The following is a 27,344-nucleotide window of genomic DNA, read 5'->3' as shown; positions in this document are numbered from 1 at the left end:
CAGAGATCTGCCTGCCTCTGCCTCCTAAATGCTGGCATTACAGGTGTGTGCCACCACCACTGGGCTCCTCTAATCACCACCATCCTGGCCTCTCTTTTCACTTTTTTGAGGGAGGCTCTCAGCATGTTTCCCAGACTAGCCTTGAATTAACAAGATAACCCAGGCAGGCTGGGATTAAAGGCATGTGCCACCCCCCACACAGGTCCTCTAACCTTATTTTGAGGTTAAGCAAGGTTTTTTGTTTTGTTTTTTAAAGAAATTCCTAGCTGTGTGTAGTTGCACATACCTTTAATCCCAGCACTCTGGAGGGAAAGGCAAGTGGATCTCTGAGTTCAAGGCCAGTCAGGTCTACAGTGTTGAGCCCCAACACAGCCAGGAATACACAGAGAAACCATGTATGGAAAACCAAAAAAAAAAAAAAAAAGGGGGGGGGGGCTGAAGATGGCTCAGTGGACCTAGGTTCAATTCCCAGAACCTACATGGCAATTCCCAACTGTCTCTAACTCTAGTTCCAGGAAATCTGACACTCTCAGACATACATGCAAATCCCAATGCACATAAAATAACAAGTAAATCTCAGTGGGTATTAGTGGTGCTTGCCTTTAATCCTAGCACTAGGGAGGCAGAGGCAGGCAGTTCTCTGTGAGTTCGAGGCTAGCCTGATCTACATACAGAGCCAGTTCCAGGACAGGTCCCAAAGCCTGAGAAACCCTGTCTCGAAAAATCAAAAAAAAAAAAAAAAAAAACAAAACAAAACAACAACAACAAAAAAGTAAATCATAAGACTAAAAAAAAAAAAAAAACCAATTCCTGCCTACCTGCCCGCCCCCATCTATTTATTCTTATCTTCTTGTTAAAAATTCATTCACTCTTGCCTATCTGTTCTGCATTAGCCATAGTAAACAAGGGCTGTAGGGCCAGGTCCTAAAGTCCAGGAAACAAATTTCTGGGCTCTTCACTTACAACACCTCTTCCTTCCTAAGGACTTTATTTAGAATCTCACGAAGGCCACATTAGCTTCGAACTTCTGTAGCTGAGGATGACCTTGAACTGAAGATCCATTTCCACCTGAGGAATGCTGGGATCACAGGTGTGTGCCACAGCGGGCCATGCCTCCAATAACATTAATTGAGCCAGGTATGAAAAGATGCATGGCTCCAACAAGTAACGAGATTTGCTTGAGGCCACACAGTACACCTGCAAAGACTTTGCCGCATTGCAAAGCATCCACAGGTACCAGAGACTAGGGTGTGCATACTTTGCAAGGATCCCATTTTTCAGTCAGTGGAGGGTACATACGAGGTCTTCTTGAGACTTATTTACCCAACCACAGAGCTAAGTGTCAAAACTGATTCAAGCAAGGAATTTGTCAACCGGTTGATGAGAAAAGCTCAAGAAAGGGGAGGGGTGAGGTCACATCCCCAACCGCTCCCAGGCGGTGCCCTGGGTGGTCTCTGGCAGAGGCCAACCTGGTGCGCCCAGATCCTGACGGGCGGTGCCCACGGAGTCAAAGGTTAGTAGAAGATGACTTGGCCCGCGGGGGCGGACGTGCGGAAGACTTTGAGCCCCACACGATGGAACAAGGTCCGGGCGCCTGGGAGGAGGCCCAGCACCAAGCCTGCCAACTCTCGTGCCCTCCCCTCACCTAGGGCGGGATAGGGGTGGGGGCACGGCGGAGCCTAGGCCAAAAAAGCACGCCCCCTGCTGAACAGATGCGCCGATTTTTGGACTGCCGACTTGAATCCCCTCTGCCAGGCTCACCGCTTAGCAGTACCCAGGGACCGCGGCCGCAGCCTCCCACCCGGGAACGCTAAGGCGCACCGGGTTCGCGGGTGGGTGCGACCTCCAGACTCCCGCTGGGGGGCGCTGCTGAGCATCCCGCTCCGCTTAGGGTTTGGGAGACCCAACCCAGCACTGCCCGGATGGGCAGGGGGCTCGGGTCGCTTAGGACCAGACAGCCGAAAGCTGGGGAGCCGGACTCCCGTACCCTAAGACCTTCGCAAGCTCCCTTGCCCGCTCCGCGGGTCCTGTGGCCTCCACCCCAACCTGCTGGTGCAGCGCCGCACCGCCGTTCCCGCTCTGTCCTTGGAGGGTGTGGAAGGGTGGGTTTGGGGGCCGGGGGCGGGTCTGGGGGCGGACCCGAAGGCGGGGCTGTCTCTGCGGCAGGGCCCAGTTCGGCTCCCCCGATCTCTCTCTGTCTCTCCTCCTCCCTCCTCCTGCTCCGGGCGGAGCCCGGCATGGGGGGGCCGGCGCCCGGCAGGCCAGGTACGGTGATGTAGAAACTGGGGAGGCTTCTTGTGGGGAGGTGGTGATGGGGGCACTAGGGGCAGGGAGGATTGGCGGGGCGAGAGGCGGAGACACCCAGGGTAGCAGGACAAGGGGAAGAGGAGGGGGTGCCCGGGGAAACCTGGGGCCCTTGGATGGAAGGGGGGGGGATGAAGCAGGCCAGGTTTGGAACAAACTGGGGAAGGAGGAGGACGGCTGTGAGGAGGGGCTCCAGGGAGGAGACGTGAGGCTGAAGGCGAAAGAGTGTTTGGGGGAAGGGACGCAAAAGCGCAGGTATGGAGGCCGCAGCCCAGAAGGTTGCTATGGGGCCAGGCTGGAGACCCCCGCCCCCGCCAGGGTGGGATTCGGGGGCGGGACTACCAGGGGAAGCCGGGGTTCTCCCAAATCCTGGAGCAGAAAGAAGGTAGATTTGATTTGGGCCATCAGCGAGAGGAGGAAGGCTGAAACCGTTGCTGAGGGACCAGAGAGCTCGAATAGAGGTGGACGGAGGTCCAGGCCCAGGATTGGAAAAGCAGGGACACCAGGGAGTGAAGGTAGATGGATGGGTGGGATTTTAGTTACCCAACTCAGTATCACCATCCGCCCTTCAGCATCCCCACCCTGTCCTGATGATACCCCACCAAGCCTCGGGGCCCAAGAGAGGGTAGCAAGCCTAACTGCCCCCCCCCACCTTTCCCTAGTTGGGTGCAATGTACGCAAGTAGGCCCTGAGCACAACTCCTTGTCTGTAGGTGTGGCCAGACTGATAGCAGATTTTGTGTGCTTAGAGGTCTGTGTGTGTCGGTGGGTGTGTCGGTGGGTGTTTATGTCTGTGTTTGCTGTTCCTGGGTTTGTGTTTACCTATGCCCCTCTATGTCTGCCCGTTTATAGATATGTCTGTGTCGGGGTGGTGGCTGGAAATGTGCTCTGTGCCTACAGAGTCGCTGTATGTTTGTGAGGTGTCTGTCTCTGTCGGTTCAGAATGTATTTACACAGGATGGAAATCTGTGTCAACCTGATCTCCCCAGAGTGGCTCCAAACACCTTTGTCAGGGTGTGTGACTCTGCACACTCAAGCTTCTCTGTCTGTCTGTCTGTCTGTGTCTGGGAGGGTCCCATAGACTGTATTGGATATTCTGTGCCTGTATTTTCCTCTTCTGAAGACCCAAATTGTGTCTCTGCCCCTTTTTTTCCCTCTCCAACCTTATCTTCCTCTTTCTCCTTCTTACCCATTCCCCTTATCAAGTGGATCCGGGACCCAGGGAGGGCCGCCCCCCGGGCCTGGTGGCATTAAGCAGGGCCCCTCAGCCCCCACCTCTTGCCCCACGACATGAACCTTCTCTACCGAAAAACCAAGCTGGAGTGGAGACAGCACAAAGAAGAGGAGGCCAAAAGGAGGTAAGGTTGGGCCCCAGCCTGTCCCACGGCCTGTTGCACAGTCCCCTGGGCCTTCGCATTTTGCTCAGCCACAGCCCCTCCTGAGGCCATCAGCCTTGTCACCAGTGTGAGTTCTGCCCCCCCACCCCCATTGATTCTTCCACTTAGCACAGAATGGCTGCAAGTGCACAGGTTTGATCCCAGACTTGTTCCTAGCTCCCTGGAAGAGGGTTATGGCCAGGAGTACACCTTCCAGCTTTGAAGAGCCCTCCTGGTTTCTCCCTAAGCCTATGGGCCCCAAGTCTCTTTGCTGTTATTTTAAGACTCTGGCTGCTGGTTTTCCCGTCACCTGACCTTGGAAAGGGCAGGCCCCACTGTCTTCACAGGGTCTAGGGAAAGGGTCGTTTTAGGGGCCTCGAGCATTCATGTCTCCCACACAGCTTCCTCTGTTGGGGGAAGTGACTGACTAAAGAGGTGTGTGTGTGTGTGTGTGTGTGTGTGTGTGTGTGTGTGTGTGTGTGTGGCGTTAGGGGATTTATAGGCTAAGCCTACAGAGGAGCCAGGTAGAGTCCCCCATTCCTCTCACTCTTCCAACGCTACCAACTCTTTCTCCTTGCCCTCACAGGAACCCAGGCCTAGCCTCTCAGCTTCCTTCTCCTCCTTTCCCCTTGACTACACAGCCTCTTGGCGTCTGAGTCAGAACCACCTCCCAGCTCCCTTCTCCCTCCTCGAAGCTGTGGAGTTTAATTCTTGTTGTTAATTAGATTAATCAGAGCGATCACTACAGTGATCTCTCCCTAATGAAGGGTTAGTAGTCAGGGCTTTAATGAGAGCCCACCCCACAGCAGCTTCCCCTCTGCTCTGCCAGCCACCCTGCTTCACTCACCCAGGACAGAGAAAGGGATTGGGAGTGAGCTGGAGAGGTTGACAGAGAGAGGGCAGCAGAGGGGGAGAGAGGGAGAAAGAGAGAAAGGAGAGGGAGGGAGGGGGAGAGAGAGCCGCGCTCACTCATGCACCCAGGGAGGCTGCTGTAATGATTCAGGCATCACACCCTGCCTCTGGAAGAGGTGGCCTGAGATGCGACAACGGAGATCACAGTAGCAGGGCATGAAGGGAGGCCGGAAGCCAGGTGTGGGCTAGCATGTGAGGAGTCACAGTGGCAGGTGTGTCTGTCTGCTTGTCTGCCAGGTGGCTGTTGCCTGGATTGTATCTTTCTCCACATAACGGGCTGTGTACAAGTTGGGTGGTTGGTCAGCATCAGGGACACTGTCTTATACCATTTTTTTCACTTCTCACACTGTATGCTGTTTCCCCCCACCCCCCAATGCCTGGCTTTTCTTAAGTCCAAAGAATCTGCCCAAAAGCATTACCTTAGACCTTCAGATGTCCCTACCCCAGGCTCCTGTCCTCACTGGGGAAACAGTTGTTCCATCCTTGAAAAGGCCATCCCCTGAGATGGAGGAAGGAAAGTTGGAGGGCCGATGTCTAACTTCTGTTCCATCCTGTTCTCTCTCCCTAGCTCCAGTAAAGAAACAGCCCCCACAGGCCCAGTGGGGCCTGGGGCTGTCCCAGGGCCTGGGGTCCGAGTACGGGACATTGCTTCACTTCGAAGGTCCCTCAGGATGGGCTTCATGACGATGCCCGCATCCCAGGAACACACCCCTCACCCCTGCCGAAGCGCCATGGCCCCACGCTCTCTCTCCTGCCATTCAGTGGGCAGCATGGATAGTGTAGGGGGTGGACCTGCAGGAGGTGGGGGAGGTCTCATAGAGGACAGTAGCACCCGAAGACCCCCGGCTAAGCCCCGGAGACACCCCAGTACCAAGCTCAGCATGGCAGGATCAGGGGCAGAGACACCGCCAAGTAAGAAAGCAGGTGAGACAACCATCCTGTTCCCCCATCCCTCTTCAGAGCAAGCTGGCAGCCAGCAGGATCCATTCCGTGCTGGGGGGGGGGGAGTGTCTCTGGGAGGGTTCATTCAGCCAAGAGCCAAGGAAGTGGAAAGTTCCATTCTCAAAAGGAATAGGGGGTTCCTTTTAGATGGACCTCAGATGAACCATTCAAGGGCAGGAGACACTCCCTCAAAAATAGTTCTTAGGAAAGGACACAAAGGTAAGTAGAAGTTCCTAACGGGGCTGAGGTAGGATGCTAGCCTAGGGTGAGACCCAGTCTTAGAAGAAGAAAAGAAAAAACAAACAAAAAGCTGAAGAGAAAACAAACCAACAAAATCCTAGACATGACAGCACTGGCCTTTAATTCCAATACTCCAGACAGAGACAGGACGATCTCTGTGAGTTCAAGGCCAGCCTGAACTACCTACCCAGGCTAGCCAAGGCTACACAGGGAGACCCTGTCTCAAACAAACAAAACAGAACTAGAAGGAAAAGGAACTTAATGGGCTCTGAGTAGAAGGTTGTGGGAAAGGTGACTCGATAAAGATGTCCTTTAAGATGGGTCGAGAGGTCAAAAAGGAATTCTCCCCCTTCGCTATAGAGTAAGTTCAAGGCCAATATGGACAACTTAGAGGCCTATCTTAAAAGACAAAAAAAAAAAAATATTAAAACAAAAAAAACAACAGCTGTGAACATGCCTCAGTGGTAGAGCACCTGCTTAGAATCCCCCAGTGAGGGACTGAGGGTGTGGCTTAGTTGTAGAGCACCTGCCTAGAATCCCCCAAAGAGGGGCTGGGGGCGTGGCTCAATGATAGAGCACCTGTCTAGAATCCCCCAGTAAAGGGCTGGGAGCATGGCTCAGTGGTACAGCAGTTAACCTGGCATGTTAGATGCTTTGTATTCAAACCCCATTTCTTTCTCTCCTTCCCATCCTACTTAGGCTCTCAGAAGCCAACCCCTGAGTGCCGAGAATCAAGCCGGAAGGTTCCACCACAAAAACCCAGGCGAAGCCCCAACACCCAGCTGTCTGTGTCCTTCGATGAGCCTTGTGCCCCAGCCCCTTGTCCTCGAGGGGGGAACCTGCCGCTGCAACGCCTCAGCAGGGCTTCTCGAATAGCCGGAGACCTGGATGCAGGTGCCCAAGAAGAAGAGCCCGTGTACATTGAAATGGTGGGGGATGTCTTTCGTGGAGGAGGACGAAGTGGAGGAGGCCCGACTGGGCCTCCTCTTGGAAGTGGAGGCCCAACCCCTCCAGCAGGTGCCGATTCGGACTCTGAAGACAGCGAGGCTATATATGAAGAGATGAAGTACCCCCTGCCTGAAGAGGCAGGAGACGGCAGAGCCAACGGGCCTCCTCCGTTGATGGTGCCCTCCCCTCCACAACAGCCTCATGCCCTCCAGCCCCACCCTCACCCCCACCGCCGTCCTGCTTCAGCTCTCCCGAGCCGGAGGGATGGGACACCCACCAAGACCACTCCTTGTGAAATACCCCCACCTTTTCCAAACCTCCTTCAGCACCGCCCTCCACTCCTGGCCTTCCCCCAAGGCAAGTCTGCTTCACGAGCCCCTGGCGATGGGGTCTCAAGGCTACCGGTCCTCTGCCACTCCAAGGAGCCAACTGGTTCCACCCCAGCTCCCCAAGTGCCTGCTCGAGAGCGGGAGACGCCTCCCCTGCCGCCTCCGCCTCCTGCTGCCAACCTGCTATTGCTGGGACCATCAGGCCGAGCCAGGAGCCACTCAACACCATTGCCACCCCAGGGCTCAGGCCAGACCCGTGGGGAGCGGGAGCTCCCCAACTCTCACAGCATGATCTGCCCCAAAGTGGCAGGGGTACCGGCAGCCCACCCTGCCTCAGCTGCCTTGCTACCCGGCCCCCCCAAGGACAAGGCCGTGTCGTACACTATGGTGTATTCTGCGGTGAAAGTGACCACACACTCGGTCCTGCCAGCCGGTCCACCCCTAGGTGTTGGGGAGCCAAAGACAGAGGAGATTTCAGTTCTCCATGGAATGCTGTGTGCCAGTTCCAGGCCCCCTGTACCAGGGAAATCCAGCCCCCATAGTGGAGCTATGGGCTCAGCAGCTGGGGTCCTCCACCACCGTAGCTGCCTGGCCTCCCCCCACAGCCTTCCGGATCCAACTGCAGGTCCCCTGACCCCTCTCTGGACCTACCCAGCCACAGCAGCTGGGCTCAAGAGACCCCCTGCCTATGATAGTCTCAAGGCTGGGGGGGTGCTGAACAAGGGCTGTGGAATGGGAGCGCCATCCCCCATGGTCAAGATCCAGCTGCAAGAGCCAGGGACTGATGGGGGTGCCTTTGCCAGCATCTCCTGTGCCCATGTTATCACCAGTGCAGGGACACCAGAAGAGGAAGAGGGGATGGGTGCCGCGTTTGGGGCAGGCTGGGCTCTACAGAGGAAGGTCCTGTATGGAGGAAAGAGAGCAAAGGAGCCAGACAGTGAGTGAGGATGGGGACTGGGTGTGGGTGTGGGTGTGTTGCCGGTGCTTTGGGTCAGGGGGGTAGGGGGTGAAAACGAAGGGAGGTATTTAGAAACCACAGGTCCATTGTCCTGACCTGGCGAGTTTCCTGGGAGACCAGATAGATGGGGATGGGGAGCAGAATGAATGGATGGAGGAGGGGCGGTGTCTCCAAATGTGTTCAGGAAAAGGTAGGAAGGTCTGGGGTAGGGGCTGGGGTAGAACCCTTCTCACGCTGCTCCACCCTCTGCCCCTCCCTTCCTTGGGCTGCAAGGGTGTGTGTTTGTGAGTGTGTGCACACTAGGAGCCAAACACAGCTGCCTCCCAGCTATTACCATGGCAACCCATCCAGACAGGAGTGAGAGGAGAGAGAGGCCCCTACCGTTGCCAGGCAACGCAATGCTCTGCCAGGCCTGCTCTCAGAGATGGGCTCAGTTCACGTACAGCCCTTCCCCCCACTCTATACACTCAACATAACCTCTCTACCCCCTTTCTGAGATCAGGATTTGGGATTCTCCCCACTGCGAGACAGCACCCCTGTTTTCCAAGGTGTTCATTCGAAACCTGTCTGGACCTGGAGAGGTTTAAAAGCCAAAGCTAGGGTAGAGAAAGCCCCGCTGGCTAGGGGAAGGGTTTTCTGAACAGAGCACACATATATGACCCTGAACCCTAGTGATGGTAACAATGGGTAAAAAGGCGGGGGTGGGTCTGGGGTGTGTGTTGGGGAAGTGAGAGGTACAGCCTTTCCCATTCCGGTTGTGATTTGCAGAAGGGCCACCCATGCTGCATTGTATGTGCTTGCCGGGGACAGAAAGGCCCCTCCCGCCTGCAGACACTAAGCTTTTTTTGTTATCCCAGCAGAAGTGGAGGACGGTGCCCGGGCCTGGAATGGCAGTACGGAGGGTCCAGGCAAAGTGGAGCATGAGGACAGGGGTGCTGTGGCATCAGGGATCCCTGTGAGGAGCCAGGGGGCAGAGGGTCTGTTGGCCAGGATCCACCATGATCGAGGAGGGAGCCGCACGGCGCTGCCAGTCCCTTGTCAGACTTTCCCGGCCTGCCACCGGAATGGAGGTGACACCTTGCCCTCATACTCTGTATGGAGATGGGTGGGTCAGGTATCTGCCAGGATCCACCTGGGACCATCCTGCCCGACTTACTATCTATCAACTTCATGTTTAAGGCCGTTAACCTTTGAAAAATATTTCTTGCACTTTGAAAGGAACCCAGGAGTTCCCCTTGCAAAGCAGGGGCTTTTCCATGGAACCACACCCTCAGCCCCTCACTGGGGGATTCTAGGCAGGGGTTCTACCACTGAGCCACACCCCCAGCCCCTCACTGGGGGATTCTAGGCAGGGGCTCTACCACCAAGCCATACTCCCACCCTAGAATCCTGAATCTTAACACCGTATCTCCATCTCCTTTCTTTTGAAGAGGCAGGGGACAGTTTGGCCTACAGCCTCTTCAGGGACTAGGCATCTTTGGTCTCTCTTCTTATCTCTGCTTTTTGGGCCTAGATTTCACAGGAGGGTACCGCCTAGGCCGCTCTGCCTCCACCTCTGGAGTCCGACAGGCTGCGCTCCATACCCCTCGGCCCTGCAGCCAGCCCAGGGTTGCCCTGAGCCAGGTGAGATCTGGTCTTTGTTTTATTTTCGAAGGAGGAGTTAGAAAAGAAGGCTTGGGTGTGGAAAGAAAAGATAGACCTACTCACTCATCCCTGTAATCCAGTGCTCTAGGGAAGTGGAGACAAAAAATAATTCATCTGGAGTTGGAGGCCAGCTTGAGCTATGTTAAAAAAAATTATCCTGTCTCAAAATACCAAATTAAAAAATAATAAATAGTGTAAGAAAGGGGTCAGGGCACTGTCAGGCACACACCCGAAATCCCAGTTTGGGAAGTGGGATCGGGAAGATTAGGAGCTCAAGGTCATCCTCTCTGAACTACATATGGAGTCCCAGACCAGCCTGTCTCAAAAAGGGAAAAAGAAAAAGAAAAGATGGCTGCAAAGGTCCAGAGTTCAATTCCCAGCCCCCACACTGGGCAATGTCTTCTGGCCTCCAAGTCTAGTTGATAGCATATACTTACTCAAGCACATACACAAATAAATGAAAAATCTTAAAAAGGAAGCAGGATGAAAAGGCTCAGTCGATAAAGGTGCTTGCCACCAAGCCTGACAGCTGAGTTTGGTCCTCTGCAGCCACGAGGTGGTAGGAGAGAATTAACACCCAAGAGTTGTCTTCTGATCTCCATGAGCTGTGGCGCGTGCCACACTCCCACATATGGAATAAATGAAATGCTTTTTAAAATTTTTAGTAAATAAATAGGAGTGAGAGAAAAAAAAAAAAAAGTCAGGCTGGCTGATGTTAGCAGGATCTAAAGACAAGGAGACTAACAGTTTCCAGGATGGGGCCACTTAACATGGTCACAGAAGCAGGATCCTGGGTGGTGGCTCGACTAGGCAGTACTAGTTTATGGGGGTAACTATTGATTTAGAAAAAAAGACCCCCTTCGAGAGCAAATTTGAAAAATACATGTCTGGTCTGGAAAAACTAGTATTTTTGTTTGTTTTTCAAGACTAGGAAGGATCTTATGGTCTTCTAGAACAAGATCTTTTTTGGTTGGGTTTGTTTGTTTTGTTGGTTTTTCAAGGCAGAGTCTGTGTAGCCCCGGCTGTGCTGAAACTCACTCTGTAGACCACGCTGGCCTCCAGCTGAGAGAGCCTTCAGCCTCTACCTCCCAAGTGCTGGGATCAAAGGAGTGAGCCCCCACACCCTCATATTTTTTTCTCTTTTTGGAAACAGAGTTTCATTGTGTAGCCCTGGCTGGCCTGGAACTCATGTCATGTAGACCAGGCTGGCCTCAAACTCATAAATCCACCGTCCTCTGCCTCCCAAGTACTGGGATTAAAGGCATAGCCCACCAAGCCCAACAATTTTTTTTGTGATTATTTCATTCATGAATTCCAGACTGACCTCCAACTCACCAAGTAGCTGAGGATAACTTTGAACTTCTGACTCCCAGAATGCTGGGGTTACAAGAATAGGCCCTAAGGCCCGATTTAGGAGGTTCTGTGCATTGGAACCTGGGGCTTGCTGAGTGCTAAGCAAGCACTCTTATCAACTGAGCTTCATTCCTAGCATAAGATTATTTTTAAGTTCTTTGATAATTTCACATATGTATATTATATATTTTGATTTCTTCCCTCACTCCCACCCAACAATCTCTCTCCTGTTTTTGACATCCCCAATCTCTTCTTTGCAAGCCTCTTGCCTACTTTCATCTCTTTCTGTTTTGTTGGAAAATGAGATCTTTGTTTTTCTTTTTTCTTTCGTGTGTGTGTGTGTGTGTGTGTGTGTGTGTGTGTGTGTGTGTGTGTGTGTGTGTGTGTTTGGGATTTGGTTTTGGTTTTTCGAGACAGGGTTTCTCTGTGTAGCCCTGACTATCCTGAAATTCACTCTGTAGATAAGGCTGGCCTCAAACTCAGATCTACCTGCCTCTGCCTCCCAAGTGCGAGGATTAAAGGCATGCTGGGAAATGGTTTTTTAAAGGTCACCTTTCCCAGGGCCAGGCAAGCCTAGTCTAACACCAGAGCGCATAACTGGGGAAAGGGTGCCCAAACTGGAGACCTGTCCCATCACACTCATCCTGGGAGAAAGGACGTGATGCAGGGCCTGGGAGAGGGTTTGTTTCTACTGGAGGTCGTTGGTTTGGGCGCAAGGTCTTTGACACGCCCTATCCCACATATTTTTCTTTCTCTGGGGTTCCGGCACAGACCCACCCTGTGCTGCCTCTGCCCCTGCCACCCCAGCCGGCCCGGGAGCGAGACGGCAAACTCCTAGAGGTGATCGAGCGCAAACGCTGCGTGTGTAAGGAGATCAAGGCGCGTCACCGCCCCGACCGGGGGCTCTGCAAGCAAGAGAGCATGCCCATTCTCCCCAGCTGGCGGCGGGGGCCTGAACCCCGAAAGTCCGGCACCCCGCCCTGCCGCCGGCAGCACACGGTCCTCTGGGACACTGCCATCTGAGGATGCAGGGGCGGCTTGGGACACTGGATTGGAAGGGGAGGGTCCTGCCCAGGTCTACTTGAGACTTGAGAGATGGGGAACTAGAAGAGGGTTCCTACTAGGCCCATCGTGGGGACTTGAGGTGCCAGTAGCATCCCAAGTAATTTGGGGGAGGAGGAGGGTTTGCTTGATGTTGGAAGGAGGGGTCTGAGCGTGTAGACTCCTTATTGACCTGAAGGCCAAGGTGGAGATCACCATGGGAAAAGGCGGGGCTTGGAGGAAGTTGGGGTGGGACATATAAGAGATTGACTGGAGCAACAGGGAAACAAGCTCTTTCATTGAGAGCGGGGGAGTGGGGAAGGGTATTTATTTTGTTATTTATTTTAGTCTGGAGGGCAATTCTGGGCCCTTCTGACCTACTCCTGAGCAGGAGGTGGAGAAACGAGGCTAAATTTGCACTCTCCCCAAGGCCAGTGCCTAAAGACCTCCGCCATCCTTGCCCGGCTAAAGATTTAGCCGGATGGGTCTGCTTGGGGAGCAGTCAGAGGCAGAGGCTCAGACAGTGACAGTATTTATAGTTTTCCCAGAATTTGGTAGTGAGTGTGGTCTGCTGTAAAACAGGCGTTTTATTTAGTTCTGGGGTAAGGGTCTAGCCAGGGACGGGTGGGATGATGGGGGAAGAGGGAAACTTAAGAGGGTGGAGGGGGTGGGGTATTTATTTAAATTAAAAAAAAAAAAGCTGTCAGGAACTTTTTTTAAATTCCTTTCTTTTCAGAATAATATATTAAAAGACTCATGATCCTAGAGCTGGCTTCTTATATTTACCCGTGTGCTCTGTCTTTTACACGTGTTCCTTTTCCCACAATGCCCTGGGTGGGTGGGAGTCCAAGGTGCCACCTGGAGCCGCCATGATCAGTCACAAGGAAAGGCAGAGTTTGAGGTAAGTGGGAATTCCATCATGCTGTCCATCACACTCTGTGTGTGTGTGTGTGTGTGTGTGTGTGTGTGTGTGTGTGAGAGAGAGAGAGAGAGAGAGAGGAGTGCACTTGTGTGTGTCCCCTAGTGTATGTATGGATACACATGAGGGTGTATGGAGGTCAGAGTCTGATCTCAAGTGCCCTCTGGAACCCTCAGTGATCCTGAAGCTCACTGATTCTGGTAATAGTAGCCGGCTAGGAAGCTCCAGGGATTATCTGCCTGTTCCTACCTGGGATCACAGGTGTGAATACCTGCTTTTCACTTGGGAGCTTGGGGTTCAAACCCAACTCCTTATGCTTGCTAGACAAGGGCACCATCGGTGAACTCATCTCCCCAGCTCTGGTCACTCCAATCTCACTGAGCATCTGCTGCGTTCCTGGCGCACACTGAGGCAGAAGTAGTGCTGGATGCTGACCTTGTAGTCTACTTCGGGAGCTGAAACTCCCAGACTCTGATAGACTGCTGCAGGGCTAACAGAGAAGAGGGCTGCTGTCATCTAAGAACACTAATAAGACAGGTGAGAAGGCCGGGGATATATGTCCTCAGTAGACCATTGGCTTAGAATCTCCCAGGGGAAGGCTGAGGAGGGGTCAGCCGTAGAGTTCTTGTCCAGAATCTCCCAGTAAGGGGCTGGAGATGTGGTTTAATACTTGTGTAAGAGCCAGGCAGTGTAGTGGTGGTTCACACTTTAATCCCAGCATTTGGGAGGCAGAGGCAGGCAGATCTCTGTGAGTTGGAGGCCAGCCTGGTCTACAGGGCGAGTTCCAGGACAGCCAGAGCTGTTGCACAGAGAAACCCTGTCTCCAAAAACAAAACAAAAGTGAGTTAGTTATAAGCCTAAGGGTCAATCACTTATACCACCAATAACAAATAAATAATGGTGAGGCATTAAAACATGATGATAGCTCTATGAAGGTTTTTAGAATGGAAGAAACTCCAGTTAGAAATAAATTAATGGCCTAATTGTAGTGGCTTATGCCTTTAATCCTAGCTCCTGAAGGCTACTTGAAAATAAATAATGCTAATTTGAGAGGGGGGTAAGATAGTGGACAGTAGAGATGCAGTCCTACAATGCCAGCCTTTGAGAGGTGGAGGGAGGGAGATCCAAAGTTCCAGGCTTGCCTGCCTGCGCTATAGAACAAGACCCCATCTCAAAAAACAAAAAGCAACAACAAACACCAATCAGTAGATATTTTTATGCCTGGTTAGAAAAATGAACAGAAGCCAGGGTAGTGGTACAGGCCTGCAATCCCAGAATTTAGACAAAGGCAGGAGGAGCAGGTGTTCAAGGTCAAAGCCAACCTAGGCTCTGAGAGACCCTGCAGAGAAGGAATGGAAAAGGTTGGAGAGATGGCTCAGTGGTTAAGAGCACCTGGGTTTGGTTTCCAGCACCGACAAGCTGGTTCATAGCTGTCTATAACTCCAGTTCCAAGAGATCTGATACCAGCACCAGGCATGTACAGTGTACATACATTCAGTCAAAACATTCATAGACATGACATATGATCTATACTGTACTATAACATGCCTATGTTATAAAGTATTTTTATTACAAATTTGTTTATTTAGAAAAGAAAGGGACCTGATGAGGTGGCTGAAGAGGCCAGGACCTTGCTGCCAGGCTGGCTGGCCTGGCTTTGATCTCCAGGACTGCATAACAGAAGGGGAGCATCAGCATCCCCAGGCTGTTATATGCACACTACGACATGTATACTCACACAGATATGAGTAAACAAAAAATAAAGCAAAAGAAAAATGAAACTAAACAGTACATTAATAACAGCAGCAAGAGTCATAATGTGGGGCCGGGCATGGTGGTACCAACCTTTAGTCCCAGGACTCAGAAGGCAGAGACAGGCAGACCTCTGTGAGTTTGAGGCCAGCCTGGTCTACATAATGAGTTCCAGGGCTCTAATAGTGAGATGCTGTCTCAAAAAATAAAACTGAAAAAAATCATAACATGGTCCTAGGGTTGTGGCTTAGATGGTAGAATGCTTACCTCATATGTTCAGAGCCCTGAGTAAGCCCATAGTAAGTCTGGGGCCTGTATATAAAAAATTATTATATGTCTGTATAATAACTATTATACATAATATTGTATGTAGTGAGTAACTTTAATATACAAATGTTTGTTTAATAAGTAATAGATCAATTAATAAAATCAACCTATAGAATCATTTAAAAAGGAAATCTGGAGAGTACATCCCTGTTCATAACACACACACACACACATACACCACCACCACTCCCACAGTGGACTGGAGAGTGACTCAGCAGATAAGAGCACTGATATCTCCTGTAGAGGGTGCAGGTTTGGTTCCTAGAAGCCTCATGGTTCACAAACATCTGTAACTCCCTCTTCTGACACCCTCTTCTGACCTCATGCTACACAGGACACAGCAGGCAAACACTCACAATAAATGAAGTAAATCTAAAACCAAAACGCAATAAATTAAAAAGCAACAAGCACCTGGTGTGAGAACTCAGAGGGGAAAAAATGCTTGTCACCAAGCCTAATGAACTAAGTTCGATCCCCAGAACCCATACAAAGGTAGATGGAGAAAATGAACTCTACAAAGTTATCCTCTGACCTTGACAGGAACACCGGGGACAGGATACACACACACACACACACACACACACACACACACACACACACACACACACCAAATATCTTAGGATAAAAGGGGCTGGGTGGTGGTGGCATATGTCTTTAATGTCAGCACTTGAGAGACAGAGACAGTCAGATCTCTGAGTTCAAAGCCAGCCTGGTCTACAGAGTAAGTTCCAGGACAGTTAGGATTGATACTCAGAGAAACCCTGTCTCGAAAAATCAAAGAAAAATAAAACAAAAAGCCAGGCAGTGGTGATGCACACCTTTAATCCCAGCACCTGGGAGGCAGAGGCAGGTGGATCTCTGTGAGTTTGAGGCCAGCCTGGTTTATAGAGCAAGATCCAGGACAGCCTCCAAAGCTACAGAGAAACCCTGTCTTCAAAAAACAAAACAAAACAACCCCCCCAAAAGAAAGAACAAAAAGAAAGAAAGAAAAAGATAAAAGGGTAAGATTTGTTTGAATAAACAAGAGTAAGGACTTGTCCTACATTTAAATTACTTAATAACAAAAGATGACAGTTTTCAAATGAATTTACCATAGCCCTAAGGGATTCATTTGGAAACTTGATAAAATTTGAAAGTTCATCCAGAATGATAATAGGGAAAACCAGAACATTCTGAAACAAAGTAATAGAGTGACCTGCCTTCCTGAACACTAAACATAAAATCAGAACATGTCAGCCCTAGAACAGAGCTCAAATATCAAATAATTCATCGGAGTAAGGAGCCCCAAGAGACCCTAGCATCTCACACTTCCCAAAGAGGGGGCTATCAGAAAGTAGTTTGGGAGTAGTTGGCTCTTGCAGGATGCTTGTGATCCCAGCACTCAGGAGGAAGAGGCAGCAGATCTCTGAGTTCGAGGCCAGCCTGATCTACAGAACAAGTTCCAGGACAGCCAGGACTATAAAAAAGGAACCCTGTCTCAGAAAATTTTTTTTAAAAAATAAAAAATTCTTTTTTTAAGGGCTTATGAGATGGTTCAGAGGATAGAGGTGCTTGTCACCAAGCCTGAGTGGTAGACTCCCACAAGTTGTCCTCTGACATCCACAAACATGCTGTGACATGCATGTATCCCTCATCATACCCACCCTCACACAGAATAAGTAAAATGTAGTGATTTTTTTTAAAGTAAGGATATAAAGATAGCTCAATGCTGTAAAGTGCTTACTGAGGGAGAATAAATAAAAGCTATGTATGTAAGTTCATACTTCTAATCCCTGCCCAGAGGAGGTGAGATGGGGTTCCCTAGGGCTTACTGCTGGCCAGCCAGCCTAGCTGAGTTCATGGGCTCCAAGCCATTGAAGAGACTTTCTCAGAAAACAAGGTGAATGGCACCTCAGGGTGTGTCACCCAAACTTGACCTCTGGCCTCCATGTGCATTTGCGCTCACACCCACATGCACTGGGTGCAAACACACAGACACTTGAAACTGATTTTAACATCCTATGTTGAGGCTCACATCTATAATCGCAGCACCGGGGAAGCTGAAAACGGAATGCTGTGAGTTTGACGACAGCTTGGTATACATAATGAGTTCTAGGATTGCATGGGCTACACAGTGAGATCCTCAACAACAACAACCAGTAGAACCAAATCTAAAATTTTCAAGTGTGTGTGTGTGTGTGTGTGTGTGTGTGTGTGTGCATTTTGAATTCAGGTACACATTTTTAATTTAGGCATGTGTGTGTCAGGGTGAATATTCGGAGGTCAGAAAACAACTGCAGGTGTCCATCCTTGCCTTTTTCTTGCCTGATTCATTTATTTTTATTTTATATGCATTAATGTTTTGCCTGCATGTGTATCTGTATGAGGTTATTGAATCCTCTGGATCTGGAAGAGCAGCCAGTGTTCTTAACCTCTGTCTGAGCTGTCTCTCCAGCCCCAACTGTTCTCCCTTCCTTGAGATGGGGTTTTCTTCTCACAAGGGCCAGACCAACCTCAAACTTGCTATGTAGCCAAGGATGACTTTGAACTCCCGACTCTCCTGATTTTACCTTCTGATTTACAGTGGTGCTGGGGTCAAACCCCTTGTACATGTTAGGCAAGCATGCTGACAACTGAACTACATTCCCAGCCCATCTGTGTTTCTTTTAATGGTTTTTAATTATGTATGTGCATGCATGTCTTGTGTGTGGTTGTGCATGTGAGTACAAGTGCCCTTGAAGGCACTGGGTCTCCTGGGGCTAGAATTACAGATGGGTGTGAACTAACTGCCTGATATGGGTGGTGGGAACCAAACTTTGGTCCTTTGCAAGAACAGTATGTGCTCCTAACCACTGAGCCATCTCTCCAGCCCCCTAAACTCCTATAAAAGCTAACTTAGAACCCGGTGGTGATGGTACACACCTTTAATCCAGCACTTGGGAAACAGTGAGAGAGGCAGACCTCCGAGTTCCAGGCCAACCTTGTCTACAGAGCAAGTTTCAGGACATCCAGAGCTACACAGAGGAATCCTGTCTGGAAAAAAATAAAGTTCACAGTTAACTCAGGACCTGGGAGATGGCTCAGCAGGTAGAGGTGCTTGCTGCCAAGCTTGATGACTTGAGTTTGATCCCTGGAACTCACAGGAGGGAAGGAGAGAATCAGTTCCTACAAGTTGTCCTCTACACCCATCTGTGGCATGTGGGTGTTCACACATATTCATACACAAAATAAATAAATATAATAAGATTTAACGTTTCCTAACATCATGTGTGGTGGCAGCCTTGGCTGTCCTAGAACTCACTCTGTAGACCAGGCTGGCCTCTAACTCAGAGATCTGCCTGCCTCTGCTGGGATTAAAGGCGTGTGCACTACTGTGTATGTCTGTGTTCCATATTTTTTAACAAGGTCTTGGCAGATGCATCTGGAGACAGATTATTACTCTATAAAGACATTTAATAAAATATTTCTCAAAGACAAGAACAATCAAAGAAACAAAAAACATTTGCCAGGCAGTGGTGGCACATTCCTTTAATCCCAGTACTCGGGAGGCAGAAGCAGGCAGATCTCTGTGAGGTCCAGGCCAGCCTGGTCTACACGGTGAGTTCCAGGGCAGCTTGGGTTGTCTTGAAAAAAAAAAAGTCCTAAAATAGATGGTGCTGGAATACTGAAATATGAATAAAATGACGTGTGAAGTTTGGCATTTGCTTCAAAATAAAATAAGAACAGGAGATGACCATGGTGGCCATGAGTATTCCCTGGAGGGATTACAATGGGCACATGAGTATTCCCTGAAAGTATTTTGTCTGAAAAGGAGTTTGAAATTTTCCACAATTTTCAAAATTGTTTAAGTCAGTATGACAAGTCAAAAATCTTTCCTCTTTTGGGAAAATAAAATGAGGGCTGGGATAGATAGCTAGGAAATCCCTCCTATAATAGACAACACCAGCTCTAAAAATACCCCCCCTTTTTGAGACAGTCTTATGTAGCCCAGGCTGGCCTCAAATATAGCCAAGGATGACCTTTAATGTCGGACCCTCCAACCATCTCCTGAGCACATAAGCCACTATGACCAATTTATGCACTGAAGGGATTGAACCTAGGGCTTCGTGCATGCCAATTAAGTACTCTACCAACAGAGTCGTTGACTCAGCTTCTAAAAAAATAGTCCCCTTCCTTTTTACAGAAGCAATGTGTGTAAGGTCGAAAATTTCTGGGCACTAAGAAGCAGAGCTAAAGGTATTTCCACTACCCACAAATTAGAGTTTACTGTATATTACAGAAAACTTTCTCTGCATATGTATGTGTACACTAAAACCAAAATCAGGCCATTGAGCATGTTTTAAGATGTATTTATTTGTTAATATTGGGGAAGGGTGGGGCTTGAGTGCCAGGGCATTGGTGTGGAGGTCAGCCCTCTCCTCTCCTCTCACCCTGCTGGAAGAATATAGACTGGGAAGGACTAGGGAAGTGGGCACGTCATTTATGTATCCATGGGGGAGTCATCATCCACTTGGGGTGTAGACCTTTCATTGTATCTCCTAAAGGCCACTCACACTCCTGCCCATAGCTAACCCCACCCCATTGCTCTGTAAGGAAGCATGAGAGGCTTGCTAGTTTCCCTGGGTGAATGCTGGAGTCCTATCTCCCTCGTCACTCGTGGCTTGTCGTTGGGACCTTGGGAGGAAGAGTAGGTGTTACACCTCTCCCAGGGAAGGAATTTTTAAGCAATATTTTCACACTTTTGAATCTCACACTTCTGTGACAAGTACTTGACCCACTGAGCCATCTCTCTAACCCCCTCATATTTCTTTGTTTTTAATTTTCATTACATTACTTATGTGCTTCTGTGGATGAATAGGTGTGTAAAGGTGCGCACGCTCCACAGAGAAAATGGAGGTCAGAGAACACCTTGTGGGAGTCACTTCTCTCCTCCCATCATGTGGGCCCTAGAATCAAACTCAGATCATCAGCCATGGTAGCAAGTGCCTTAACCTCTGGACCTGTTTGGGTTTAAGACAAAGTTGCATGTAGCTCATGTTGGCCTTGAGCTTCCAATTTAGGAAGGATGGACCTTGAATTTCTGATCCTCCTGCCCCCACCTCCCAGTGCCAGGGTTGCAGGAATGAACCATCCTGCCTTGTGGAATAGCATGGGCTAGTTGCCTTGGAGAACATAAAATCTCTAATGAGCTTGGTTGCTTCCTCAAAACACCGCCTACAGTTCACAGGAAGTGGGAGCTAGAGGATCCCAGGCCTTCCTCTTCAGGTCTCAGTGTCCCTGTACATGCAGAGAGACAGCCCACCTTGAGTGTCCAGTTTCCATGTCTCTGTCACCTACATGAGGGTGTGGGGCATGTTGTCTGGGCTCATCCAGCCCACTTTGTCCTCTGTCCACACCCTGGGGCAATCTCTGGTTACCAAAAATGGCTGACAGCCAGAACTCAGGTCGCGAGTCCCAGAGATGGCATTGCCACTGTATCAAAAACTTTCCGCTGACCAGATGGTGACCCTTCCTGATTGTGTTTGGCATTCCTTCCTTAAAGCTCAGGGATGGGTGGGACGGGATAGGAGCATGTACACATTCCAGAAACTTCAGTCATGAGGGGAAACCTGGAAAAATTAGAACCAGAGGGAAATTTTTAAATATATGCAGTATTTATTTCATGGCCCCCTTCCTATCTGGATTTACTAGGCTCATCTAGTAACTTAAAAGATAACTTTGCATTCGGGTCATGTACCGCTATGGTTGGTTTACTTAAAGACATAAAAGTAAAAAAAAATGTTGGGAAACATTCCCTCTTCCCCCTTCTCTGCATTTTAAGGTTGGGCTGGGTGAGCAAAAGATGTGGAGGAAAACCCATCTATCTTCTCCCACTGGGTTTTTGTTTGTCTGTTTGTTTGTTTTTGAGACAGACTCTCACATACTCCAGACTGAGTATCAACTCACTATATAGCCAAGGGTGATCTTGAACTCACCATCCTTCTTCTTCAACCCCTCAAGTGCTGGAATTACAAGTGTCTGCTATCATATCTGGGTTCCTTTTCTTACACCTCCATCCTTGGGTAGTATTGGATTTTATTTGAAACAAGGTCTCCTGTAGTCCAGACTGATCTCTAACTTGCTATGTAGGCAAGGATTACCTTAGTCCTGATCCTCCCTGCCTTCACCTCCCACATGCTGGGATTACAGATTTATTTGCCAGGTGGTAATGGCAAATGCCTTTAATCCCAGCACTCAGCAGGCAGAGGCAGGAGGATCTCTGTGAGTTCAAGGCCATCCTGGTCTACCGACAGTTCCAGGACAGTTAGGGCTGTTCCACAGAAAAACCCTGTCTTGAGAAAAAGAAAAGGTTTATTTATGTGCATGTGAGTATGTGTGTATGTGGATGACAAAAAAGGATGTGTATCCTCTGGAGCTGTAGTTAGAGGCAGTTATGAGCCACTGAACATGAGTGCTGAACCAAATGCAGGTTCTGTGGAAGAGCAGCAAGTATTCTCAACCCTCTCTCCATCCTCTAGAATCTTTCATATGCAACATGTTTCCTTGGAGAAAGAAAGGACCAGGACCCCCACAGCAACAAATCACAACTGGGGCCCATGACAAGTTAACTCTGAGAATCCTGAGGGGGAGATGACCACTCCCTTCCCATGTCCACTTGCTTCCCAGCCTGCTGCCAAGAAAGAAACACAGAAATGGGAACGCTTCCCTTTCTTTGATTCTGCCTAAGAGGGGGGGTCTTCTGGTGGAGAGGGGACGGTGGCCCTGCCTACCATTAGACCAACACACCCGCTCTCCTTTCAAATTTAATTTTTCAAAAATTTTATTTTATGTATATGTGTGTTTTGTGTGTCTAGGCACCACATGTATGCCTGGTGTCTGTGGAAGCCAGACGAGGGCATCAGACCCTCTGCAAGTGGACTAACAGATTGTTGTGAGCTGCCTTGTAGGTGGTGGGAATCAAACCCAGGCCCTTAGGAAGAGGAACTAGGGCTCTTAACCACTGAGCTATCTCTTTAGTCCCTGCCCAGTTTGTTAAAACAGGTTCTTACTATATAGCCCTGAAAGACTAGTTCAGGCTGGCCTAGAACTCACAGAGGTAAGCCTGCTTCTGCCTCCTGAGTGACAGGTTGAAGGTGTTCACCACACCTGGTTTATATTCTCTCTTTCTCTCTCTCTTTCTTGTTTATTTTTATTTTTAATTGTGTGTATTTGCTCTGGCAAGCGGGACATGTACCCGTGAGTTCAGGTGCCCACAGAGGCCAAAAGAGAGTGTCAGCTTTTCTGGAGCTGGAGTTACAGGCATTTGTGAGCTGCCTGATGCGGGTGCTGGGAACTGAGCCTTCTGCAAGAATAGCAAGTGCTCCTAAACCCTGAGTCTTCTCTTTCACCCAAACACCATTCTGGCTTTGTGGAGTCGAGGAGAAGGGGTATAGGAGTCCAGCATGAAGGCCAACCTTTGCTGCCGGAAGTGAAGAACGTAAAATCATTAGATGGGGCTCAGTGGAGGAGGCAAGCAGAGCAGCTGCCTGTCTCAGAGGATGGAAAGGATAACTGAAGATGACCAGAAAGTTGGGGTGCATTCAGCTCAGTGCACACAGTCCAGTCTCTGGTGGTTTGAATGGAAATGGCCCCCTTGGTTCATAGGGAGTGGTGCTGTCAGGAGTTGTGACCTTTTGTTGGAGAAAGTATCACTGGGGATGGGCTTTCAGGGTTCAGATGCTCAAGCCAGGTTCAGTCTCTCTCTCTCTCTTCCTGCTGCTTGCTGATCTAGATGCAGAACTCTCAGCAACCTCTCCAGCACCATGTCTGCCTGCACGCCACCATGCTTCCTGCCATGACCATAATGGACTGATCCTCCAAACCTGTAAGCAGCCCCAATTATGTCTCCCTTTCAAAGAGTTGCTGTGGTCATGGTGTCTCTTCACTGCAATAGAAACCCTAACTAAGACACAGTTCAAGAAGAGAACATGGTGCCCACAATATGTGCTCTTTGAAAGTTAGAATATGGGTCTTGCCCACCTCTCCTGGGACATTGTTGTCATTACTGAGAGTGGGAGGCTGAGCTACAGAGACCAGTGATACCACTAAATGTCCTACAGTGCACAGGACAGCCCCTCCCTACAACAAACAGTATCTGGTTTGAGTGCCAATATTGTGTTGAAGGCAAGGAGGCCTGAAAGGGGCTGGAGAGATGACTCAGGGTTCAGGAGTGTGTGTGTGTGTGTGTGTGTGTGTGTGTGTGTGTGTGTGTGTGTGTGTGTTGGCAGCAACCATCCTAATCATCCTCATCCAACCTTGGAAGGTTAAACTAATCATATATGCATGCCTACGTGTGATTCCGAAATCAGCATCCCCAGCTTCATCCTCTTACCTTGCCTGCAGAAGAACAGGGCAGTTTGCCCTAGGCTCACCCTAAAATAGCACATCTGCTCTTGAACTCACTATGGAATCGAAACCACCTGCCATGCCCTGCCCGGCCAGTAGTATCAAGGTCCACATCCCTCAGCTGAAATCTTTATGTAGACATCTTTATGTATGACTCCTTTTTTTGCCTCACATACAGTCTTGATTAATTAAGATATCAGATTCGCTGCTTCAAAACAGACTCCAATAACAGTGACCTAGCCTAAGTAGGGGGTTGTTTCTTCCTTGTATAACTATCTAGACATTAGCAGTCTAGAGCAGATGTGTGGTTCCAGTGGAACAGCAGACAGGCTCTGTCTGGTTCCCTGATATCCCTGCGATGTTGCCTTTGATTCACAAGGTCTGCCAGAGTAGTTTAAGACCAACTCCACTTTTTGTGCATCAGGATGGTACCTTGTGATATAATAGACACTGCCTCCAACCCATGCAGCACCAAAGATACTAGTGACATCAGGTTCAACTACAGACAATTGACTTTTCTTTCTTTCTTTCTTTCTTTCTTTCTTTTTTTTCCAGATATAGGTCAGTTGGTAGAAGCCTGGGTTTGTGGCTCAGTGGCAGAACCCCTGTCTAGAATCCCCCAGTAAGGGGCTGGAGGCATGGCTCAGGGGTATGAAGTGCTTATCTGTCATGGACAAGGTTTGAGTTCTGTCACCCAGGGCTATCAGAGAAGAAAAAAGGGTTCTTCAGTGGATAGTCATGGGTCCTCTGTTGCCCATATATTCATACCTTGTTTAAAAGGAAAATTAAGAGCTGAAGAGAAAAATGACAACAGCTTAACACAACTATATAAGAATGTTGTGATAAGCCTGGTGGTGATGGCACATGCCTTTAATCCCAGCACTCGGGAGGCAGAGGCAGGTGGATCTCTGTGAGTTCGAGGCCAGCCTGGTCTACAGAGTGAGCTCCAGGACAGGCTCCAAAGCTACAGAAAAACCCTGTCCCAAAAAAACAAAACAATCAAAAAACAAAACAAAGAAAAAAGAATGTGTTGTGAGGCCATAAGGATCATGAAAGGCCATTGATAGTGGCCTGGGGTGATGGCTCAGTGATTAACAGTCCTTATTTGTTCAATCATGGGTACCTGAGGTCAAGTTCCCACATAATCCTAACCAACATAAAAAGCCAGGTGTGGCCCCACACCTGTAACCCCAGCTCTAGTAGAAGACAGGAGGAGTGCTGGGGGCTTTCCGGCAGCCAGATGAACTCCAGGGTCAGAGAGAGACCCTGTTTCAAGAGAATAACCTGGAGTAATAGAGAGGACATCTTACACCTGTGCATATATATGAATGGTTACACACATGTGCATACAACACACACACACACACACACACACACACACACACACACACACACACACGGTCACTGCCAAATGAGTGGTAATAAAAGACTTTTTTTCTGTTTCTTCTTTTTGTTTGTTTTATGAGGCCTGGAACTTGCTATGTATGAAGATCAGGGCTGCCTCTGCCTCCCAAGTGTTGGCATCAAAGCATGAACCACCACACCCAGGATCAATTTTCTTTTTCTTTTCTTTTAAAGTAGTGTCACTATGTAGCCCAGGCTAGCTTTGAACACTTAGTTCTCTTGTCTCCTTCTCCCTGGCTCTGAGATGACCGTGAGTGCCACTACACCCAGCTCACTTCGGTGAAAGACATCTAGAGATAATAATCTTGTTCTGTGCTTTTTTAAAATTTAAATTAGAAACAAGCTTTTTTTAAACATGTCAATCCCAGTTCCCTCCTCCTCCCCTGCTCCCCACCAACCCCCATCCCGTCCCCTTTTTGCTCCCCAGAAAGCCTGTCATATCATTTGGAGCAGGGCCTAGGCCCTTTCATTCTGTGCTTTTTAACCCAAGTCTAAGAAGTTACCTGCGAAGACTGGATTGAATGTGCCTGGGCTTTTCTATCTCTCAACTTTCTGCACTTTCTGTTTAAGGATCTGAGTTATGGGCTTTTGAAACAGCTTAGCAAGTAAAGGTGCCTGCTACCAAGACTGATGACCCAAGTTCAATCCCCTGGACCTATTTGGTGGAAGGACAGAATCAATTCCAGCAAGTTGTCCTGTGGGCTGTGGCAAGTATGTACCGTATATAATCAACCAATCAAAAAAAAAAAGCTGGGCGGTGGTGGCTCACACCTATTAGCCCAGCAATCTGGAAGTCTGTGTGTGTGTGTGTGTGTGTGTGTGTGTGGTGGGGAACGCGACACACAGGCAGATCTTCGTGAGTTCAAGGCTAGCCTGATCTACAAAGCAACTTGTAGAACAACTAGAACTGTCAACACAGAGAAACTCTGTTTCAAATAAATAAATTAATGATTAACTAATATCTGGGTTATGTGTCTGGTTTGGGGCATTTGTTTCCCTTTTACCTCCCCTTTCTTGATATTCTTTGTTTCTCTATAATTCTGTCTTCCAACCTCAGCTGGCCCATCCATGTCCTTGCTGTGTAATTGTCACATATAAATCTCAAGTCTTTTCCTATCCGATGCACATATTAAGCAGTTTGATCAGCCCTGCCCTTAATTTAAAATGCAAAAGAACAGAATGTCCCAGGCCTCCATCTTGATCTCATTCCACCAAATCACACCTTCTTGCTTGGTCTTCCAGTTAATTAATTAATGTGCGGATTTGTCAGGTGAGATGTAGGCACAGGTTGAAAAGCCAGTGTGCTGGAAGGTTCCTCACCGAGTGCCCCACCTCTTTACACTTCTGACCTGCTCCTCTGATTCAACAGTTCGCAAAGTTGGGTTCCTCCCTGTTCCTAAGTGACAAGTCTGTGCATCTGTTTCTTGATATTTCAGTGTTATAATCTGCGAGCTTTTCAAAACAGGAAATGAGCCGGGCGGTGGTGGCACACACCTTTAATCCCAGCACTCAGGAGGCAGAGGCAGGTGGATCTCATTGAGTTCAAGACTAGCCAGGTCTATAGAGCGAGTTCCAGGACAGCCAGGACAATGAGACCCTGTCTTTGGGAGAAAAAAAGAAGTTCAAGGTAGTCTTCAGCTGTAGCGACATAGCAAATTCTGGCTCAGCCTGGGTTACAGGAGATCCTGTCTCAAAAGAAGACAAAACATTAAAGCTGCAGTTCCAAGACTTTGTTAATCACACATCAATCAATAATTTTCCCATCCGGAGTAGTCAGTGTCCTAAACTAACCATCTTCAAGTGTCTTGTGTTGCTTTGGGGGTCACATGTAGCTCAGGCTGGCCTTGAACTCACTATCTAGCTGACAGCCTTGAATTTGTGCTGTCAAGAGGGGGGATGCACAAACTTTCTCAAATTAATGTTTTATTTATCTGTATGGGTGTTTTTCTTGTATGTATGTTGGTATACCACTATATTTCTATATTGTTTACACTGATCCGTGTAATAGACTATGGTTATAGTTTTTCTCTTGGGGTTTCTTTTCCTGGAATTGTTCCAATTTTTTTATTGCCCGTCTATGTGTATGGTGCGTTTGTCCCCATGTGTGTACAGCTGTGCACATGATCCTGGAGGCCAGAACTCAACCCCAAGTGCCTCTCCTCAGAACTTGCCAAGTAGGCCATATGGGTGGGTAGGAAAGCCCCAGGGATGTATTCTGTCTCCCAGGGCTGGGATTACAAGAATCCACCACCAAACCCAGCTTTTTGGTTTGTTTGGTTTGGTTTTGGAGACAGGATTTCTCTTTGTAGACCAGCCTGGCCTTGAACTCACAGAGATCTGCCTGCTTCTGCCTCCCCAGCGCTGGCATTAAAGGCATGAGCCACCACTCCACTTGTGGCCCTGTTCTAATCTGTAAGAGACTTCCTTTCACCTTTATTTTCTAGCCCTTACATTGAATCTTTCTTTTTATTTAGTGTGTATGTGTGTGTGTGTGAGAGAGAGAGCGCTGACTGTTGATGTATTTATGTGTGT

At 49.1% G+C, this 27,344-nt stretch overlaps 1 protein-coding gene across 4 annotated transcripts; it reads left to right on the top strand.

The window, feature by feature from the left end:
- Window positions 1-2,099: 2,099 nt before the first annotated feature.
- On the top strand, window positions 2,100-12,690 carry Nyap1 (neuronal tyrosine phosphorylated phosphoinositide-3-kinase adaptor 1). Of its 4 annotated transcripts, none has more exons than XM_051205182.1 (7): window positions 2,100-2,265; window positions 3,510-3,661; window positions 5,160-5,515; window positions 6,473-7,987; window positions 8,869-9,078; window positions 9,522-9,631; window positions 11,777-12,690. In XM_051205182.1, exons 2-7 carry the CDS (start codon window positions 3,594-3,596, stop codon window positions 12,026-12,028), a joined length of 2,511 nt encoding a protein of 836 aa, XP_051061139.1. In that variant the 5' UTR covers window positions 2,100-2,265; window positions 3,510-3,593; the 3' UTR covers window positions 12,029-12,690. The 4 variants fall into 4 exon arrangements, with proteins under 4 accessions (XP_051061139.1, XP_051061136.1, XP_051061138.1 ...); XM_051205179.1 differs by having other exon boundaries at window positions 8,866-9,078; XM_051205181.1 differs by lacking the exon at window positions 2,100-2,265 and adding an exon at window positions 2,378-2,559 and having other exon boundaries at window positions 8,866-9,078.
- The last annotated feature ends 14,654 nt before the right edge of the window (window positions 12,691-27,344 follow it).

This window comes from Phodopus roborovskii, unplaced genomic scaffold (assembly GCF_943737965.1).
Source record: "Phodopus roborovskii unplaced genomic scaffold, PHOROB, whole genome shotgun sequence".
NCBI lineage: Eukaryota > Metazoa > Chordata > Mammalia > Rodentia > Cricetidae > Phodopus > Phodopus roborovskii.
Note: the sequence above shows the minus strand (reverse complement) of the source record. Positions and strands in the feature narration are given on the sequence as shown.

Bases quoted from the DNA above. Each gene is read 5' to 3' on its own strand.
- Nyap1 (XM_051205179.1), top strand. From the start codon at position 3,594: ATGAACCTTCTCTACCGAAAAACCAAGCTGGAGTGGAGACAGCACAAA. The intron at 5,516-6,472 runs GTGAGACAACCA...CATCCTACTTAG, and splicing joins ACCGCCAAGTAAGAAAGCAG to GCTCTCAGAAGCCAACCCCT. The intron at 7,988-8,865 runs GTGAGTGAGGAT...TTGTTATCCCAG, and splicing joins GAGAGCAAAGGAGCCAGACA to CAGAAGTGGAGGACGGTGCC.